At 62.0% G+C, this 20,527-nt stretch overlaps 1 protein-coding gene across 4 annotated transcripts in view; it reads right to left on the bottom strand.

The window, feature by feature from the left end:
* ANO1 (anoctamin 1) overlaps positions 1 to 20,527 on the bottom strand; it is a 174,233-nt gene that overhangs the window by 2,844 nt on the left and 150,862 nt on the right. For all 4 annotated transcript variants that reach the window (XM_066252273.1, XM_066252272.1, XM_066252274.1 and 1 more), the window contains exons 18-26: positions 17,511 to 17,712; positions 17,232 to 17,343; positions 16,103 to 16,160; positions 13,994 to 14,094; positions 13,238 to 13,383; positions 10,269 to 10,421; positions 6,046 to 6,098; positions 3,709 to 3,893; positions 733 to 838 (exon numbers count right to left, since the gene is read on the bottom strand). In XM_066252273.1, the coding sequence (XP_066108370.1) occupies positions 733 to 838; positions 3,709 to 3,893; positions 6,046 to 6,098; positions 10,269 to 10,421; positions 13,238 to 13,383; positions 13,994 to 14,094; positions 16,103 to 16,160; positions 17,232 to 17,343; positions 17,511 to 17,712 (1,116 nt within the window). The remainder of the gene's footprint in view (positions 1 to 732; positions 839 to 3,708; positions 3,894 to 6,045; positions 6,099 to 10,268; positions 10,422 to 13,237; positions 13,384 to 13,993; positions 14,095 to 16,102; positions 16,161 to 17,231; positions 17,344 to 17,510; positions 17,713 to 20,527) is intronic.

Here is a 20,527-nt window from a genome sequence, read left to right as displayed (position 1 = left end):
CACGTGTTCTGACCGCTGAGCGTCCTGGAAGGCTGACCGTGGAGGCCGGGGGGCCTGCCTGCAGCCACACTGTGTGTAAGGGGCAGAGAGGGGGGTGGGCTTGAACCTGGTGGCCTTGTGGGCTCTGAATGTTAGGGGTCCACATGGAAATCAGACCACGGCAGGGCCCAGAGGGGACTTCCCCATCTCTGTGACATCAGCTGCGATGGGCCCCAGCCTGACCCCTCGTGTGGGGTCCTCTCCACTGGAAGTCACCCTGGCCTCAGAGTTGGCCCATTCCTGCCCTCCTCAGAGATGGGCTGGGCAAGGCCAAGTCCCCCAGCTGCCAGCCAGAGGGTGGGCATCGGTCAGCACGGCCCTCTTCCCTCCTGTCTGTACTGGCCCCAAGCGCCAGGGACACTTCCTGCCCCACAGAGCTTGAGAGGGACGGCCAGGGGCGGCCAGGCGGGGTCGCCTCCCTGCTTCCCCATCTCCTCCAATAAAGACCACTTCCACTGACCCAGGCTGCCCTTCCCAATGGGTCCAAGTCCTCCTGCCGGTGCTAGGCTGCCCCCGTCGCTCGTGCACGAGGGTCTCGGGGACCTGTCCTGGCGGGGGTCTGCCAGGCACTCCGGGGGCGCTCCGGGCACCGAGTCCCGACGCCGGCCGGCTCGGCCTTCCTGACCCTGTCTGAGCACGAAGCGCTTCCTGAGGGCCCCGGCGCTCAGACCCCTGGACACGGGCCCGCCGTACCTGGAAGACGATGACGAAGGCCAGCCGTGCCGCCAGGACGGCCCAGAAGTCCTTGGAGATGTCGTACTTGTGGTCCGACCACGGGGGCTCCCGGTAATCTTTGTACCTGCAAGTTCCGGCGGGAATTGGGGTCTGAGGGGGGACCCGGGGGCAGTGCCCAGCGCTGCGTAGCCCCCAAGTGCCGGGAGAGCCTCAGCCAGGCAGCCCAGCTGCCCAGGGGACGCTGAGTCTCTCTCCATGTCAGAGCAGGCTGTCCAGGAGCCTCCGTGGGTGGGCAGGACCCTGCGGGCCCAGTTGTGGGGCCACAGACGTGGGCTCTGGCTCCAGCTGGTGAGACCCTTTCTCCAGAGTGAAGACCCACCTGAAACCACCAGTAGGTCACACGGAGCAAGCGAGGCCTCCCTGGCTGAAGTGGGGTAGGGTCCCCAAGCCTGGCTCCCCTTAACCTCAACCTGACCCCCCTCTGTTCACAGAACTCCGGGCTGGGTCACGTGAAACCCAGTCTGGAAACCACCTGTCCACCCTCTCCCCTTTTTGCAGGGAAACGACCGGAAAAACTTAAAACATTTTCTCAAAGTCGGTGCCGGAGGTTAAACGTGCAGTTGGCACGGCCGGGGCTGCCATGCAAGTGCCCCAAGGAGCACGGCACGCAGGGCACCCCTCTCTTACAGCTGCGGCCGCTGGCTGCTCCCTCTGTCTCTGCCAGCGGACCCCTCCTTCCCGACTGACCGAGCCTAGACGCGGTCTACCAACTTCCTGCTCGGAGAGACCGGCTCCTTCACACCCTCCCCCCAGCCGGCCTCTGTCCTCCCACACGCCCACGGCAGGAGTGACGGGCACCTCCCAAGCTCCTGGTCTCTCCGTCCCCTTCCTCTCTCACGGAGGTCCAGAGATGCCCAGGACCAAGAACCTGAGGTCCTGTCTCCACCCGGGCTCATCCAATTGCTCCCTGCATTTGGGGGGCACTTGGGTTTAATGGGGCCAACACCCTTCTGCATTGGGAAAAGCTGTCATAGAAACCCACACTTTCTAGGCATGGGGCTGCAGGTATGCCCCCTTTGGTCACAGTGGGGGAGGCCAGGAGGGGTGGCACCTGACTCTGGGCACAGGCGCCCTGGCCTGGACCCGGAACCAGCTGCTGCCTTGCTACGTGTCCCCGCGCAGTCACCGGGCCTCTCTGGGCCTTGGTCTGGCATTCCCTCACTCACCTCGTGGGCATTTACTGAGCAGCTACTAGGTGCCAGACCCCAGTCCAGGGGACAGACTCTGCAGGGAACACAGCAGACAGCACGCCTCACCCACAGAGCTCTATGTCTGGAGACAGCCAACCCCAGAGATAAGACTGGGCTGGGAACGCACACGCTGGTGCCAGCTGCTGGGTGGCACAGAGGTTGCACAACCTGAGCTCCGATGGGAACGGGCAGCCCGGGCTCTCCCAGCCTCAGAAGCCACATGCACCTGTGCTCAAGGCGTGCCGCATCGGGAGGTGGGGAAGTGTGTTTGGGTCACCCGGCAAACTCCTATGCATCCCTCAAAGCCCACTCCCAGATCTGCCCAGATGCCACTGCCTGCACTGACCTCTATCAGAGACAATCTTATTTTTTTCCCCTTGCTTAGCTCTGCTTAGCCACCTGCCAGCTCTCCCAGGGGAGGACAATCATGTCCTCTCTGGGGGTGGTTGCGAGCATCGCACAAGACCAGGCCCGTTTCAGGTCAGGAACAGATGGCAGCCAGCTGTGCTGCCCTGCTCAGCTCTGCAGTGCTGCCTCTGCCCCTCCCACACCCACTGCCCCAGGCCGAGCTGGGTGCTGCCAGTACTTCTGGGAGGGGATGTCAGGGGCGCGGCAGGTGGAGCCCCAGAGCTCCCAGCACCTGCCGCCCGCGATCCATCGCCAAAAGACGGGGGCGGGCGGGCCTGGCTGACTATAAGCCAATTCCTGGGGGCAGAGGGGCTGGCCCACAACCTGCCACCTCCATGGAGGTAAAAGCAACAATACACTTACAACAACAACAACAACCACCTGGGCCTTTGCCGTGTCGTCTTAGCCTCTCCCCCGTGACCGGGACCCCCTGATCACGCACAGGACGGGGAGCTGCCCCACCCTCTCACCATCGGCGCTGACACTGCAGGGATTTCTAATGAAATGACCATAAATCTCCCCGCCTTCCTTCTCCTTCATCATTCTTCCTCTAAAACTCACTCTCCGTTAAATAGGTCGAGCCCGAGTGTGTCCTCGGTTGCAGACAGGCAAACACCACAGAGGTGCTGGTGCTCCGGACTGGCTTGGGCTCTGCCCGCCTGGCGCCCGGGGCACGGGCCTGTGGCAGGACCTCAGAAAGGGAGTCTGGGGCCCCTCCCCCGTGCCAGCTCCCAGCACCGAGTCCTCCCCCAGGGGACCAGGCAGAGGGGTGGGGCGCATCTTTCTGCGCCGTTCCCTGGTCTGTGCCCACCTCCCCTCCCGGGCACAGAGCGTGGCGGGGCACCGTGCCGCTATTTGCCAATCACTCAGGGCCAGCGGGAGTGCCTGCGTTGTCACATGTTGGTAGCACCTGTAGAGTCCAGCAGACACGATCTGGGGACTTGGGCTGACTGTTTGGGCACAAGAGACATTCTTGCCACTGGACTGCAGAACAGAGAGGGTACAAAGCAGGAGCCCCTAGGGGGCCTTTCTGCACACCAGAAAACGGTGCCAGCATGAAGGGAACAAAGTGGGGAGGCGGTGCCCGTGTGAGGCCCAATGGCAAACTGTATGGCACCTGGATCCAGCCATGCCTGAAGCCACCATGGACTTCTTAGTTAAAGGAACTAATAAATCACCTTCTACCACCACTTGGGGGGGGGGATCTTCCTTTTCTTGAAGCAAGATGGAGCTGTTCTTTGACCTGCTTACCCCTGCAAGAATCCTGGCTCAAATGGGGGTCCTCTCCGAAACCCACCAAACACGGCTCTTCCCCGAGAGGGGCAGAGGGTGGTACCTGCAGACGTGCACCTCGTAGCCCAGGTCCAGGGGGTCGTTGGGGGCCGTGCCGTCCTGGAAGTCGCTGACGTTGAAGGAGGACAGGGTGTGGTTGACGAAGCCGTGCATGGTCCCGGTCTGGCTGTACATGTACAGGTACACCAGGCGGGGGATGAAGTCGGACGTGAAGGAGATCACGAACGCCTGGGCCGGGAACAGTGGGTAAGCACAGGCCCCACCGTGCTGGGGGCTGGCCCTGGGACACTCTGCCTGGGAGTTGGCAATGTGATCGGAACCCCGGGTGAACAAATAAAGGGGCTGGGGCACTCCTGTCCGCCCCACTGGCAGCCTGAGAAGGGAGGCATGGGACGAATGCTGGCCGCCTCTTAGTGGCTGTGTGGCCTTGGGCAAGTCACCTAACCTCTCTGTGCCTTCATTTCCTTCTTGTCATGAAGGGATCACAACACCCTGAGTACAGTCCTCAGTGCCTTGCTTTCCTGGCTCAATTGAAAAGGCATGAGGGGGGAGGGAAGGGCTTTGTGACGAAGGTGCGGACCTGGCGTGTCCAGCTCCAGGACTGTTCCCCGGGGGCAGCCAGCGTGGTGCCACCGTCAGAGCAGGAACCTGGAGCCTGGCAGCCAGGGGCCGGGCTGTGTGATCTGTTGCCTGGTGAGGTGGGGTGATGGCTCCCTGCCTCTGAGGGCTGTGTGGGCACCCCAGGTGGGTGGGCTCACGGAAGGCACTTCGAAGGGCCCGGGACGTGTCAGATGCTCAATGCATGTATGTCAGCCGCCATTATTATTGCTGCTGTTGGTTCTCATGGGACATCTGGTAGGATCCCTGGGGCTCACAGCACCCTTGCTCTGGAGACGCCGTCTCTTGTGTTCCCAGCGCCCCCCACACCCAGGGTAGGATGTCCTGACCTGCTCTCTCAGCATAAGGAGCCGACCTGTCCAGTGAGAATCTCTGGTCACGGCCCCCCTGTAATGGGTTTTCACCTGCTGGAGTGGTGGCCACCAACGAGGAAAGCCCCGAGGGTTCCTGCTCCCGGACTGAGCATACTTCCTGTGCAGTGGGACTGAGTCCCAAGTCCTTGCTACGATCGGGACTCAGCCCCCAGGCAGGCCCCGTGAGCAGCCCCCCGCCTGTGTGCAAAGGGTCCGCTTTTGAAGGTTCCAGCTTGGCCAGCGGCGGGAGTGGGGTGGGGTCACAGGGAGGCACCTCGGGCACTGCCCAGCTGCCCGGGAGTGGGGTGGGGGTCGCAGGGAGGCACCTCGGGCACTGCCCAGCTGCCCGGGAGTGGGGTGGGGGTCGCAGGGAGGCACCTCGGGCACTGCCCAGCTGCCCGGGAGTGGGGTGGGGGTCGCAGGGAGGCACCTCGGGCACTGCCCAGCTGCCCGGGAGTGGGGTGGGGTCGCAGGGAGGCACCTCGGGCACTGCCCAGCTGCCCGGGAGTGGGGTGGGGGTCGCAGGGAGGCACCTCGGGCACTGCCCAGCTGCCCGGGAGTGGGGTGGGGTCGCAGGGAGGCACCTCGGGCACTGCCCAGCTGCCCGGGAGTGGGGTGGGGGTCGCAGGGAGGCACCTCGGGCACTGCCCAGCTGCCCGGGAGTGGGGTGGGGGTCGCAGGGAGGCACCTCGGGCACTGCCCAGCTGCCCGGGAGTGGGGTGGGGTCACAGGGAGGCACCTCGGGCACTGCCCAGCTGCCCAGGACACAGCCTTCGGGGTGGAAACACCTGGGTGGGTGGGGGGACCACCTGACAGAGCTACACCCGGGAACCCAGGCCCTGGCCGAGTCAGGGGGACTTAGACAGGAGGCCACAGGGAAGACGGAGGGCCGGTCTGCTGTGACCGCGGGCTGTGACACTCCTAACCTGTAGGTCAGAGGTGGGACAGGCAGGGAGGGGCTGGGGCACTGTCCTTGGCCAGCCAGGCGTGTGTGGTGGTGGTGGTGGTGGTGGGGGGCTGGCAGCTTTCTCCCCGTTTCAGGATTTCCCCAGACCTTGCGTGAGCAGACATGTCTTATATAAAGGGGAATGTTAACGTGTGTGTGTGTGTGTGTGTGTGTGTGTGTGTGTGTGTTTACAGAGCAGGGTCACTGTCTATGAGGAATCCCTCCCTCTCAACGTCTCTCTGTCTCTCTCTTGTTTATTCTCAGGACTCTGGTGGACCGAGGGCTCAAGGTGGGCAGGGTGGACAGCTCTGCTCAGGATGGCAGAAAGAGGCTGAGGAGAGTTTGTTGCTCCCTCCCAGAGCTCCCCACCACGTCTGACGACGACCCTGGGACCCTCGTAAAGAGCAAGGCAGAGACCTGTCCGGCCGCTGGTCGGGGCCCCCGCTTGCCCGACCTCACTTACGTTGATGATGACGGCGAGCTTGCCGATGCCTCTGAGGATGTTGTACCAGATCCCTGGGGGAGGAGAGGGGCACCGCGTTACAGACGCTGCCGCGGGCGGGCAGCAGCTCCTGGGAACGCTGGCTGGCGCCCACGTACAGGGAACCGGAGCCCAAGCCCACGAGGGTTCGTGTCTAGAACTGCTACACAGCTCTTTTTTTTTTTTTTTTTCTGTTCCTATATTTAGGGACAGGCCAGAAGTTGAACTAAGGTCAAAGAGCAAAGCCAGGCCCTGGCCGGTTGGCTCAGCGGTAGAGTGTTGGCCTGGCGTGCGGGGGACCCGGGTTCGATTCCCGGCCAGGGCACACAGGAGAAGCGCCCATCTGCTTCTCCACCCCCCCTCCTTCCTCTCTGCCTCTCTCTTCCCCTCCTGCAGCCAAGGCTCCATTGGAGCAAAGATGGCCCGGGCGCTGGGGATGGCTCTGTGGCCTCTGCCCCAGGCGCTAGAGTGGCTCTGGTCGCTGCAGAGCGACGCCCCGGAGGGGCAGAGCATCGCCCCCTGGTGGGCAGAGCGTCGCCCCTGGTGGGCGTGCTGGGTGGATCCTGGTCGGGCGCATGCGAGAGTCTGTCTCACTGTCTCTCCCCATTTCCAGCTTCAGAAAAATACAAAAAAAAAAAAAGAGCAAAGCCAGGGCCCTCGACTGGTGAGGCCGGGTTACGTACGTCCTGGGTATAAGGAATGACCTGGCAGCAGTGGGCACAAACCACTTCCTGCTGTACCTGGTCCAGGTGGGCAGAGGGATCACCGCGGGACAGCTGGAGAAGCACGCGTCCCTCCACAGGCCTCCCCAGCAGCCGGGCCCGGGAAGGACGGGCTTTATCCGAAGGCCCAGAGCCTGCTGGTTAGGGCCTCGGTGGCTGTGACTCCTGGACGGGGGCCTGGCGCCCCTTGCCTGGTCCTCACCCCACCGTCCCCAAGTCCTATCAGGTCAAGAACCCTGTCCCCGACCTGCCCCGAACCAGACCCGAGATGGGCGATGACTAGTCCGTCTCAGAAAGGGCGGGAGAGGCCCGAGGCCCGCTATCATATCCTTATCATTATGGAAGAATGCGGCAGGCTGCGGTGTCTCCACCTGGGGCAGGCGGAGGCTGCATCAGAGGCCAGGAGAGCCGTGAGTACCGGGAGCTACTGAGGCTCTGTTTGGAGGGTGCACATTGGTGGGCCCATGCGGCCCAGAAGCCAGAAACCCCAGGCTCAGAGGCCACACCCGAGGTCAGCGCCCCGGCCCTGCCCCCGCCGTGCCGATTCTGTTCTGCTGGCTGCGCGGGTGAGCGCTCCCTGCTTCCGGCCAGCAGTCCCTGTGCCCGTGCGAGTGCTGTGAGCTCATCCGAGATAACAAGCATCTTGTGGTTCCCTTTGGTCTTCCCTGGGGGAGCTCCGAGGCGTGAGAGCACCCCTGTATATACCCTTCACGCATGCACGTGGCCCACCTGTGGGGCCCGAGTTTGAGACCCCCGAGCTGGGGCGCCGGGGCACAGGAGAGCCCGGGCACCTTGAGATCTCCGGGTAGGACCCTCTGCAGGAGGCAGCTCCCGCGCTCAGCACCGAGAAACGGTCTGTGGCTGGGCCTGGTGACTGGCCCAGTCAGTCCGGAAAGGGGACAAAGGGGAACCGGGTGGGCCTGTCAGAGCTTTCCAGAGCCGAGAGCTGAGCACGGGTGCTGCAGTGTTTTCTCCTGGCGGCCGGTGGTCCCCAGCGTGACCCCACATCAGAATCACAGGGTCGTGCTTAAAACATGCAAACCCAGGACGCCAGATCAGCCCCTCTCGGCGTCCTGTCCCCCGCACCCCCGCAGACTCGGCCACCAGGCGATGACACAGCAGTCCCTGGCGAGAACCACTGCTCGGGGTGATCTTCAGGGACCAGGGACGAGGCCCTTTGGGAAAAACCTTGGGACTTCCTTTGTGAAAATCTTGCAATGGGGGGCAGTGCCTTCTTCAAGGGGCCTCTGCCATTCCAGGGACGCTGAGCCCCATTTCCAAGAACACGGGAGAAGCGTCTGGTGGCCCCTGACCACACATAGTGCCCCCGAGCTGAGGGCCCCCGGGAAGCCTGTCACCTGGAGGCTCTGCAGAAAGGCGCTAAGAGCAGGAAGCACGGTCATCTGTATGCAGGCCCGGAGGCTGACGCTGGTTCCCAGCAGGGCTGGGTCACCCTCGGCAAGCCACCACGCCCCTCTCTGTGCCCACGCTGGAGCCTGGAGCCTTTTCAGTAGAGCTTCCCAGCCGCCCCGCCCTGAGGGTGCAGGTCACGGGGGCCACTGGGGCCGCCCGCCCCCTCGGGGCCCCGCACGGATCACAGGAGGAACACAAAAGCCTCTTCAGGAGAAGGTTACAGTCAAGGGCCCATAAATAAAGCCATGAAGGAGGCGGATACGCCTGCCACCAGCCCCTCAGGAACCAGGAAGTGAGCAGCTGGGTCCGTAAGAACCGGAGAGAAATGAGCCAGGCCAGCAAAAGCCCCCACGAGGTGCCTGGCTGAGAGCATCGGAGCCTTGCGCGCGTGCGTCTGAGCCCTGCGCAGAGTGGGCGCGAGGGCCACCGGGGGCCCCTCTCACCCCGGGGGGGCTTGCTTGTGTCAGGCTGTGGCTGCAGACAGCCGTGGGGGCCTTTGCCAAGCAAACGGTGCCAAAGCAAACACTGGCCGGCTGTGGACTTGCCGGGGGCCTCGGGGCACCTGAGAATCGGGCCTTTGTAAGAAACGGGCGGCAGGGAGGCCTTGCTCTTTTCCGCAGTGCCACCGGGCACGGAGCCACAGGTTTCCCAAGGACTGTCTAGGGCGTGCCCAGCAGGTCCTTCCGAAGCCCTTGGTGCAGGGTGAGCTTCTCAAAGCAACCCTCTCCTCACGGAGGGGTGCGGCTCCGGGAGGGTCCAGAGTGGCCTGCGGCTGTCAGACCCCTGGCCTCGGCCTTCCCGTCTGGAAGGTGGGGCCCAGGATCTGCCCAGTGTTCCTCATGAGGCTCCTCGGAGGACCCAATAGCTGAACAGCCCAGGACAGGTCAACGCCAGGCCTGCTCCGTGGGGTCCATCCTCGGGGCAGGTGTGACGTGCTGATGAGAACCCTCACTGCACAGTCAGTCTCACTGGTCTCCGTGGGGGGGGTGGGGGTGGCCCAGGAGTGAAGACCGGCTTCTTACATTTTTTTTTTTTTTTTTTCATTTTTCTGAAGCTGGAAACAGGGAGAGACAGTCAGACAGACTCCCGCATGCGCCCGACCGGGATCCACCCGGCACGCCCACCAGGGGTGACGCTCTGCCCACCAGGGGGCGATGCTCTGCCCATCCTGGGCGTCGCCATGTTGCAACCAGAGCCACTCTAGCGCCTGGGGCAGAGGCCAAGGAGCCATCCCCAGCGCCCGGGCCATCTTTGATCCAATGGAGCCTTGGCTGCGGGAGGGGAAGAGAGAGACAGAGCAAGGCGCGGCGAAGGGGTGGAGAAGCAAATGGGCGCTTCTCCTGTGTGCCCTGGCCGGGAATCGAACCCGGGTCCTCCGCACGCTAGGCCGACGCTCTACCGCTGAGCCAACCGGCCAGGGCCGGCTTCTTACGTTTTAAAGCACAAGATGACAAAGAGAGAGACTTGTCCACTCTGGCCCAAGGACGTGGCCTCCTGGCCCACAGACCCGGGAACGCTGGCTCTAGGGGTCTTCATGGAGACGTGCACCGTGCTCTGACCCGTGCCAGGGGGCGGGGCTGGACGAGGCAGCATCCGGGGGCTAGAAGAGGCTCAGAGGGCCAGCCCATTCAGGGGCCTCAGCAGTCGTTTGAAATTACACCCGAAATCTTTCAGGGAGGTCCCGTAGGGAGGGCGTCTGTGCGCCGAGGCTTCACTGGGGGTTTGTCATGGAGAGAAGCTAATGTGTCCAAATGCACAGTGATGGCCGCTACACCCAAGTCCTGGCTCCGGTGACCCTCCCCCTATGGAAGGTCAAGGTGTCCTGCTCCCGGGGCTCGAATGCAGGGTGGCGTCTGAACCAGATGAAATCGCTGATACGTGACCTTGTTTGAGCTGTGAAGGTGGCCATTTCATACAGTTCAACCTAAGCGACCACCCTCATGGCAGAAGCCGGAGTCCACAGCCTCTCGCAGGCTCTGACTCTGGCTTCAGCAGAGCGGTGTCTCTTCCCCCACAACCGAGAATGTGCTCAGAACCTGCCCCCCAACCATCCCCCTGCGGGCCACTCACCGATGTCTTTGGCTCTGACGGCCACCGGCCTGCGCAGCTCGGTGACGAACTTCTTGGCGTCCAGACGGATCTCAATGATGTTATTCAGCAGGGCAAACAGCGGGGCCAGGGGGAAGGACGCCACGAACAAGGTGACGAAACCAAACTGGATGACTGTGGGGAGAGGGAGGCCGTCAGCACGCACCGCGCCCCACCTGCCACTCGGCGGGGCCCTGCTGCCCCTCCAGCCCCGTGAGCCCCCGTGGGCCGAACGACCCTGGGTCCGGCTGGCGTCCTGCCTCCCCGGCGCTCCCTGCACATGCACGAGACGGTGACCGGGCCAGGAGGGGGCTGAGGGGGGTTCCAATTCTGCTCTGGAGCTCAGGGTATTTCTTTAACAAAGGGGCGTGTCCTCTCTTATTGCACATCTAATCTTAAAACAATAATATAGAATGTAAACTGTAATTGAAAAATAAAAAAAAATCATTAACGGGAAAAAGTCCAGCTCCGTGAGCATCGAGGCCCAGCCTCAGTTATCTGTGTCCATACTGGGGGTGGGGGGACCTGGCACGAGACCCTAATGCTCCCATCAGCCAGAGGTTCCCGGACTTGGGCGGCCTGCCAGAGTCTCCAACAGCCCCCAGTGTCCCTTTCGTTTGGGCACGCCACTGTCTGAGACAATCTCGCCCATGTCTCAGCAACCCCTCTCACCCCTCATCAATAGGCCGCCTCGCCTGACCAGGCGGTGGCGCAGTGGATAGAGCGTCAGACTGGGATGTGGAGGACCCAAGTTCGAAACCCTGAGGTCGCCAGCTTGAGCCCAAGGTCGCTGGCTTGAGCAAGGGGTCACTCACTCTGCTGTAGCCTCCCTGGTCAAGGCACATATGAGAAAGCAATCAATGAACAACTAAGGAGACTAAGGAGCCGCAACAAAGAAGTGATGCTTCTCATCTCTCTCCCTTCCTGCCTGTCTGTCTCTCTCTGTCTCTCTGTCTGTCACACACACAAAGACAAACAAAAACCAAAAATAGGCTGCCTCTGTGGCTTCTCGGCCCGGGACGCTGCAGCTAGCACAGGGCCGGTGACCAGGACGGGGCCAGGACCAGGTTGCTGGGCAGAACTTCGCGGGGCTGCTGGTTCAGGGCCAAGGCGCTCCATGCCAGGCGGTAAACAAGGAAGTGACAGGGTATCACAGTGTGCCTGGTCAGCTGAGTGTGGCCATTGTTAGTCAGCACAGCGGGTGGGGGGCTCCATCTGGCCTCTTGGCCTTGGAGGGGTATCCATCCGTCCATGGAGGCTGGTCCCCTGTGAAGGCTGTGGGGTGGTGGGGGCCCTGGGCCCTGCTCAGCTGCAGGCCCTGCACGTGGGCCAGGGGCTTCTGAGGCCGGGGCTGTGGGTCCCCCGCCCCTCTACATAGATGGGCACAAAAAGGGATGGGAGGGAAGCGGGTCCTCGATGGGGCCGGGCCCAGGGCCGGGGTGGGTCACTCCTGGCTGGGCCTCTTCTTGCTGTGTACGGGCACCTGTGTGTGCCCAGCTGAGCTGCACTCAAGGAGAAGGACGGCAGCGGGTGTGGTGGGGTGACAGCCATTGGGCACAGCGTGCACCCCGGCACGGAGGAGGGAAAGAGGTCTGGAAGACTCATGCAGAGGGTCCCCAGAGTGCAGTGGTCCTTGGCCACCATGGAGAGCTTATTTTAAATGCAGGTTCCCTGACCCATCCCTCCTTGTTTTGTGTGGGGTGAGACGTGAGACTGTGGTTTTCAAAACAAACCCCTGGGCAGACGCAGCCAACGCTGCTGGGCCGTGGTCAGGCCGTGTGGGGCGGGGCTACTGTGAATGGGGGCTGCAGGGCGGCCTTCCCTGGCTCCTGCCGGCCCAGGTAGTCCCTCTAGTGGCTTATAGCTTCTCGGGGCAGCATGGGGCACAGGCGGGCTGCTCCCTGGGTGGGCAGGAGAAGCCTGTCCCACAATCCAACTTCATCAAACCCAGAGGAAGATGGGACTCGACCCGGAGCCATCACAGAGAAGAAAATCAGGGAAATGACCTCAGTCTCTGAGCCCGTCCCAGGCCGCCTGTCTCCCCCCGAAGGGTGTCTGGGAGGGGAGGTCCTCTCCCTAGACCCCATGCGGCGTTGAACAGCTCACCCGCCTTGGGTTCAGCTTGGATTTTATTCCAGGAGAAAACAGAGCATGTCATCCAAACACAACGCCAGTTCCTTTTTGTTTGTTTCTTTGTTTGTTTTAAGCCTCAAGATTCTTTTCCTTCTGAGCCAATGGGGAAGCTGGGGAGTGACTTATACAAACCACCTGAGCCAACAGGAGTCCAGGGAAGGCTCAGGTGAAAGAGAGACCTTTGTGCCTAGCGGTTCATTAAAAAAAAAAAAAAATGCCGGGCCCCAGGTCTCAGCCCCCCCCCCACAAACCAAGGGGACCAGCATTTTAAATAAGCTGTCGGTGGTGGCCAGAGGGGAACTCCACTCTGGGACTCCAGTTTCCCTCATCTATTCATTGGGCACACGCACTGAGCACGCCCGGCGTAACCCGGCTGCTCTAGGTGCAGGAGCTGTGCTAGAAAAAGAGGGTGACTGGGACCATCAAGCGGGGCTCAACAGCAGCCAGGAAGGCCCCTCTGGGGCGGACATGCGGAGCAGAGGCCTCGGGAAGGGAGGGAGGAAGTCACGCAGGTGTTGGGGGCAGAGCATTCCTGGCACAGCCCCAGCGAGGGCGGGGTGACTGGGTCTGGGTGGCAGAGGGTCTGGGGGGGCTGAGTGGGCGTGGTCAGGGAAGAGGGAAGGGTGTGGGGGAGGGGAAATGAGGTCAGGAAGGCTCCAGGTGGTGGCCCTGTGGCCGCACCTGGCCTCTTCCCATCAGTCTCATGCTCGGCCCCCTGAGGGGTTGCGGGGCCCCTGATCACTCAGTGCCGGTGAGGAGGCGTCCGGTCCCGGGGTGCCCGCCAGCCTGCCTCCCCCGGGCGGCCCGCGCTCACTCACTCATCTCCATGTACTCGGGGGTGAGGCCCGCGAACGGCTCCAGCGTGAAGTCCGCCTCGTAGCGCTGCACCCTCTTCACCTGCACGTTGTGGGCGGAGGCGCTCTGGCGCTTCAGCCGCAGGTAGCGGATGAACTTCTTCATCTTCCTGAAAGCGACGCCACAACCCGTCCCCTCCGTGAGCTTTGCCGGGAGGGCGGGTGTCGGGGGCAGAGGGCGGGGACGGTCTGCACCGCGGGCTGGGGTTCTGATTCCCCGAGCCGTCCTCCCGTTTCACACCCCGAGCTGTCCTGTTGGCCTTGACTGCTCGGGCCACGGTCCTCTTTCCCCCGGGAACAGGGGTCAAGGGCCATCAATTTGTTTTTTGTTTGCAACGTGAGGACACAGAGGTGCAGGGAGGACGGCGGGCACCTGACATTATGGGGAGGCCCTGAGGGTGTCAGGGGTCGGGCTGTGCCTCAGTGGACCCTGGGAGGGCCGGAGGGGAACGTGGACCAAGGTTCCTCCTGCCAACCCCAGGGGGCGCCGGCCACGGGTCTGGCACGGGGTGCCTGTCGGTGCTCAGCGTCCACAGCCAGTCGGGGTGCAGAGTCACCATCCTCCTCCCCCTCCTCCACTACGCCGTGGCTACTGCCCGTCCCTGCCCTCTGTCCTCGCCACCTCCCTGTGTCTGGTGTCCCCACCCTGTCTCCCACAGCCCCCCGGGTCCTGCCCCCCCCCCCCGTCCCGCCCCCCGCGGCCCGCGGATGGATACTCACGGGATGCCGATCTCGAACAGGTTGTTCTGGATGAGCTGCTTGCCCAGCATGATGATGCTGAGCTGGATGCACAGTTCCATCAGACAGCCGCCCGGGGCGCACTGCGGGGCGGAGGACCGGCGCGCGTGAGCCCCGCACACTCGGGCGCCGCCCCCGCGGATACAGCCAGCCCCAGCCCCACCCCCGCACCCGCACAGGTCGGGAGGGGAGCTCAGCCCTCCTGGCGTGGGCCGAACTGTGTCCTCCACAAGGACAGGTTCACATCCTAATCCCGGAACCTCAGAATGGGACCTTATTTGGAAATAGGGTCTTTGCAGCCGTGACCAAGTTAAGACGAGGTCCTGCTGGAGCAGAGCGGGCTCTGATCCAATGGCCAGCGTCCTTTATAAGAAGAGAAGCACACAGACACCCACAGGAGGGCCCGTGGGAAGACAGACGGAGGCAGGGGTCAGAGGGATGCGTCCACGTCCAAGGGAGCACCAAGGTCTGCCCGTGGCCACCAGGAGCTGGGGAGAGGCCTGGAAGAACCCTTCCTCCAGCCTTCGGAGGGAGCAAAGCCCTGTGACCCCTTGATTTCGGACCTCTGGTCTCCAAAACTGTGAGAGAATCAATTTCTGTTGTTTGGAGTGACCGAGTCTGTGGCATTTTGTCACGTCCCCCATGCTCCCCCAGGAAGCTGGTGCACCTGGGCCTGCAGGCTGCTGGGGCATGGGACCAGGCTCAGAGAGGGAGGCACACGGCCCAGGAGCGGGCAGTGCTGAGGCTGGACCTTCCGGCTCCTCCTCCTCCTCCTCCAAGGCCTGTCCCTGTCCCTTGCACAGGCTGCCAGTCCACAGACCCTGCATGGCCACAGCAGGCTGGGGCCCATGTACTTCGGAAGCCACGTGGTGAGACGGCTGGCCACCTCTTTGAGGCCTAATGCCTGTCCTCAGGGGGCTTGTGTGGCCTTAGGCTGGGGGCTGGGCAGTGATGATGGGTGATAAGCTTAACTCATGTCAGCAAATAGAACCCAGGGGACACTGGGTGACCCGTTCAGCACAGATGACTCATTTATGAGTCCCTAGCAAGTCTTTTTATACTGTTACTCAAGAGTTTATCTTGAAGAGCTATCATTTCATAAAAAATGGGATCTACCCGGCAACCCCCGTCTGGGGTTGACGCTCAGACCAACTGAGCCACTGGCTGTGAGAAGGGAAGAAGAAGAGGGAGGGGAGAGAAGCAGGTGGGCGCTTCTCCTGTGTGCTCTGACCGGGAATTGAACCCAGGACGTCCACACGCCGGGCCAACACTCTACCACTGAGCCAACCAGCCAGGGCCACTTTAATTCTACAAAGGCATGTTCTCAACTTCTCCAAACATTAAAGAGTTTGGCAGTAGATACGACCTGTGTAAAGGGCACATCACAACAAGAGAGAGCTTTCTGGGCCTTTTGCAAACGTTCGTTACCGTGGATGAGGCCCGTGTCTTGAGATGTCCAGAGGCGGGCACTCGGTGGCTGAACTCTAGCTGGCCCTCCAGGCCTCCAGACTGCCCTGTGCCCGAGGTCCACCCCCATCCTCTCTGCCCTGTTCTATCTCCTTGTTTTCAGAGAAGCTCAATTATCCTGACAGTCGGAGATGCTGACGGGTTCCCGTGACCTGAACCCCTGACAGGCTCTGGGGGGCCGGGACTCGGCGGCAAAGGGCAGCAGTGGGCACTCTAACCAGACCCACAGTGGCCGGAGCGCTGAGTAGAAGCCCAGGGTCACCAGCATTGTGTTTTGGGAGGGAAGAGAAGTGGGCATTTCAATGTGAAAGTTAAAAAAAAAATGTAGCTGAATTTTGCTTTTCCCTCATTCTAACCAAAGAGAAAACACATGCAAGGTCTAATGGAAAAAGTAAAAAAAGAAAATGGTATCACTGTTTTACAGTGACAGTGAAGATTCTCTATTTAGGATAATCCCATACAGACACACCTAACAAGGTGAGAGCCCGGTCCACCATCTGGCGAACAGAAAGCTTCCCCAGAGAAGGAAGGGAACCGTCGCCCGATATGGGGTGTCTGCCCCAAGTGCCGTGTGGACAGAACCGGACCTCAGGACAGGGGTGTGGGGACCATGCGCTCCCTTACCTCTTCCATGCGGAAAGACCGGAAAATGTACACGTAGTCGCCTGGGCGTCCCACGAACCTGGAACAGGGGGAGGGAGTTAGAGAGCAGAGCTCTGGCTTGGGGAGACCCCGGGGTGGGGAGTGGGGGTGAGAGGAGCTGAGATTCCCAAAGCTGTAGCCAAGTGTGAGTGCGTGCGTGTGTGTGTGTGTCTGTGTGTGTGTGGGTGTGTGTTGTGTGTTGTGTGTATACACGCGCCTCTCCTCGCCTGTCTCATCAGCTAAAAAGTGACCTCGGGGTGTTCTGTTGGTCGAGTGTTCATGCGAAGCCCAAACCCACACGGGGTCAGACATGTAACAGGAAACCAAGGAGCTGAGGTGGGCATGGGCGGACGGAGCCCAGGAGGGGACTGAGGCGATGCAGCTGCCGGAGGGCAGACTGCACCACCCACCACGGCGGGGCCACGGGACCCCTGGGGACCTCGGACAGGCCAAGGTGGGGGTGGTCCCTGAGGCTGTCTCTCAGCTTCCTGTGGGAGGCGTGGGGCGGGGGGCCCTCTGAGGGCCTGCTCCATTGTCACGGATGCTTGCAGGGGGCCGGGACCCCTTGGCCGGGCTCTGGGACCCCAGAGTGGGAGGGCAGCTGTGGGTCTTATAATAAATTACGTGATGCTGAGGAAGGAGCCTCCAGGAGGGGTTCTGGGGTCAGACATGCCTATCACCCCTGCTGGAGAGGTGGTAGGGAGTCTCGGTGGGGGGCCCAGGATGACTCCAGAGGGTCCAGGCATGGGTGCAACCCCATCACCAGCCTGGGACACCAAGCTGGTCAGAAGCTGCGCCTCTTACACCTTCTCCCATGGCCCTCGCCCTCTTGAGTCACCCTGACTCCCTGTAGAAGCCCCTGCAGCAAGCTGCCTGGGGTCCTTGTTATCTGGGGTTCCCACTGTCCAGGGTCCTCACTGCCCGGGGTCCCCGCTGCCTCTGCAGGAACCAGGACTCCCCAGAACTCAGTCGCAGTGAGAACCACGCTGACCGCTCTGTCCTGGGCCAAGGTATCATCCATGTGCAGGACACAGGGAGCGAGCCTCCCGCTGGACCGAGAGGAGCCGGCGAGGGAAAGGCAGTAAGTGTCAGGAGCGGGAGAGGTCCCTACCGGCCCTTGAAGAAAGCCACGTAAAAGATGGGGGTGTAGGAGTTGATGAACTTCAGCAGGAAAGCCTTGAAGATCAGCCTCTCCTCGAAGCTCTTCTCCGTCTTTGGGACCTCTGGAGGGAGGGAGACGCGCAGGCTGAGTGCAGGGTGACCACACCTCTCAGCTTCCATGGCAACGGGGCTCAGAGGCAGGAAGTGACCAGGCCAAGGCTCCCCAGCGGGAGGGAGGGGACTCCAGGGCTCGGCCAGGAGCTGTGTCACCTGGGCTGTGGGCACTCACCAATCTTGGTGAGCCACCTGGCTATGCAGCCGTAGACCTCGTCCAGAAGGATGATGACCACCAGGTTGATGATGACCGCAGTGGCCGTGACAGTGACCCGAATGTTGGACCGCACGGAGGGGGAGGAGTTCATGGCTAAGGCGGCTGCCGTGGAGATCCTGTAGATGATGACACCCAGGACGATGGCGAAGGTCACGGCAATCTGCAGAGGGGGAGGGGACGCCGTGGCTGGGCCACCTGGGTCTCGTCGGACCTCCCCCTTTGCTCCCCCAGCCCTGCTCTCCCCACCCACCCTTCAGCGTCAAAACAGAGATGGGTGTTTCTTGTCACCCGCCCCACGCCAGGGGCATTGTGGCATTCACTCCCTAGACGTGAAACCAGGGACTCATTTCTGTTTTACAGAGGAGAATGAAGATCAGAGAGGTCAGGTAACCAGGCCAGGTCACACAGCGCACAGGCTGGGGTTTACAAGCCCCGGCTTGAGCGACGGCATGCTGACTACTCGGCGGGGCTTCTCCCCACAAGCTGGTATGTGAGCAGAAGCAGGGGCATCCTCGGGGGGCGGGCTGCTGTTTAAAGGAGGTGTGTGGGGTGTGTGGAGGGGGCTCCAATTCTGGGTGGGCAGTGCTGCAGGCTGGGCTGGGACAGTCAGATTGAGTCCCTTCTCTCAACCTCCCTGGAGCCACCAACACCCTTCTGGCTTGTCCCCAAAGCGAGCCTTTATCTCGCCAAACCCGCTGTTGGACCCAGATGGTCAATAAAACTCAGGCTGGAGGTGGCCTGAGACGGGGGTGGGGGAGCCGGCTTGAATGACAAGTTTGTTCTGTGTGGAGCTGTCTGCCTGCCTGCTTGCCTGGGTTCCTTTACCTGTTTTTCCTCGGAGACCCTAACTCAGGGGTCTCAAACTCGCGGCCCCCCGAACAATTTTGTGCGGCCCGCAGACTAATCCACGAAGTTCAAAATATTTTGGATAAAATTAAGTAAGCCTAGGGGCCTACTTGTATTTTTCATTTCTCTAGCATCCTAGCTAGATATTAGCTTAGTTAACAGCAGTTGTGATGCGAACTACAGTTTCTGGTCGTTTTGTGACACTGAGTAAACTGCATGTACGAGATTGTGCTTGTTGTACTGATTTTTTTTTGTTTTCAACTGCAGTGAGAAAAGTGTTGTGTAACAGTTGCCTTTTGTAGACCTAGTGTGGCCCGCCGAACAGCTGTGATCTTGCTCTGCGGCCCACATGCTGAGTTGAGTTTGAGACCCCTGCCCTAACTCATCTGGGAAACCCCTGTCCTCACCCTGTCCTGCCTGCCCTAGGAGTGAGGCCACCTGAACCCCAATCCCGAGGACACATGGTGGGGTGCACGCTCCACGCCCTGCCAGTTCCTTCCTCTGTGTCCCAGGACTGCACCCATTTACTCCCACTAAGGGTGCAGAGGGCGGGCCCTGTCCCCGCTAGGGGGGCCCCTTGAGGCCCCTGGGACCGCCCTGCAGAGGCACGGGTGCGCTGTGTGTCTCTGCAGCTCGGAAAGGCTGTGTCCGGTTCAGCTCTCAGGGAAACCGCAGCCACCAGACGTCTGCTAGGTCCCAGGAAAGCTCTTATTTTGAACGCTGCGCTGGTAGCTCTGCTTCTGATGGTGACTAAAGGGTGACCACACCCTGCCCTGGACCACACCACCCACCCCCGATGAAGGAGCAGGCCCCATTCTGAGGTGTGGGCAGTGCTCCCCGCCAACCCCGGGGAACAAGGGCTTTCCTCGGAAAATCCCTGCCTCCTGCCAAGGGGCCCCACCCAGGGGCAGGCACCGCCCTGGCGTCAGAGAGCGCCCTCATGCCAGCGTGTGGAGGGGCAGACTGGGCGGCCGGGCCTGCAGGGTGACTCAGCAAGGGCTCTCCCCCACCCCTGGTCCTTCCCAGCCGGAGGGCTGGCTCCTCCCCACAACTGCCAAGCCCGACGAGGGCCATCTCTCCCTTCCTGGGTTCAGTTCCCTTCTGGAAGGAAAGGGCCACGGGGGCCAGGGTTTGGCTAGTGTATTCATTCCAGTGTCCCCAGGACAAGGACCGCGGGGGCACATCGTAGGTGCTCAACCAAAAATCTGGCCAGTGAATGGAGCTCCTGAGTGCGACAGAAAACTTAACTGGTTCATCTGATGGGGTCACCAGGCCTTCCAGGGCCAGCTCGTTCCGTACCGACCACCCCTCCCTCGCTGGGAGTGACAGTGCGCCCAGGTCCCAGCTTCCCCGAGACAGGGTGACCACAGACGAAGGGCTGACCAGGGAGATGCCAGCAGAGGTTGTCGGGCATGCCTTCTGGAGAGCGCCTCCCAAGAGGGGCTGCCCCCACGGGCTCCGTCTCTTTCCCCTTAGCCCTCACCCTTCCTCCCGCCCGGAAAGTGGAGATGGCGTTGGAGGTGGAGCAGCCGTATTGCGACCAAGAGTGAGAGGAAGGTCGTGGAAGCCGGTGTCTGGCGGCACTGGTGTTGCCAGCCCAGCCCTGCAGGGCCCACCTCCTCGCTTTTTATTACGTGAAGAATTCGAAACTCCCTGAAAGACCACTCAGGGAAGCGACACAGAGCCCAAGGGCTCCTTACTCTGGTGCAGAAGGGCCCAGCCAGCGACCCTGCCTCCGGCCAAGCCCTCCCTGGTCCTTCTGCAAGGACGCTGCTGCTTCTCCCCCAGGGGACTGCGCCTCCTGTCTCTTATACCCCACCCCCCGGGAGGGGAGCTCTGGGGGAGGCTCCAGGACAGGGACCACGTCATCCTCAGGTTGTGCCCCAGCCCCCCAAGCCCAATGTCTGCCCAGAGGGACCCTCGTGCGTCTCGGGCATGTGCTCCAGGGCCCTCAGGATGAGGCGGGGTCCACTCAGAGTCGCCTGGGATGGCCCGACAGGCCTCCCAGCCCCATCGACTTGGCTCCATGGGCTTGGGGGTCCCCAGCATGGGTTTCTTTTCACTAGCTGAGGCCTCCCTCTTACCCTGTGTAAGAGCGTGAGGGGAAACTGAGTCCTCGCTCTGCTTCT

Source organism: Saccopteryx bilineata, chromosome 1 (assembly GCF_036850765.1).
Source record: "Saccopteryx bilineata isolate mSacBil1 chromosome 1, mSacBil1_pri_phased_curated, whole genome shotgun sequence".
NCBI lineage: Eukaryota > Metazoa > Chordata > Mammalia > Chiroptera > Emballonuridae > Saccopteryx > Saccopteryx bilineata.
Note: the sequence above shows the minus strand (reverse complement) of the source record. Positions and strands in the feature narration are given on the sequence as shown.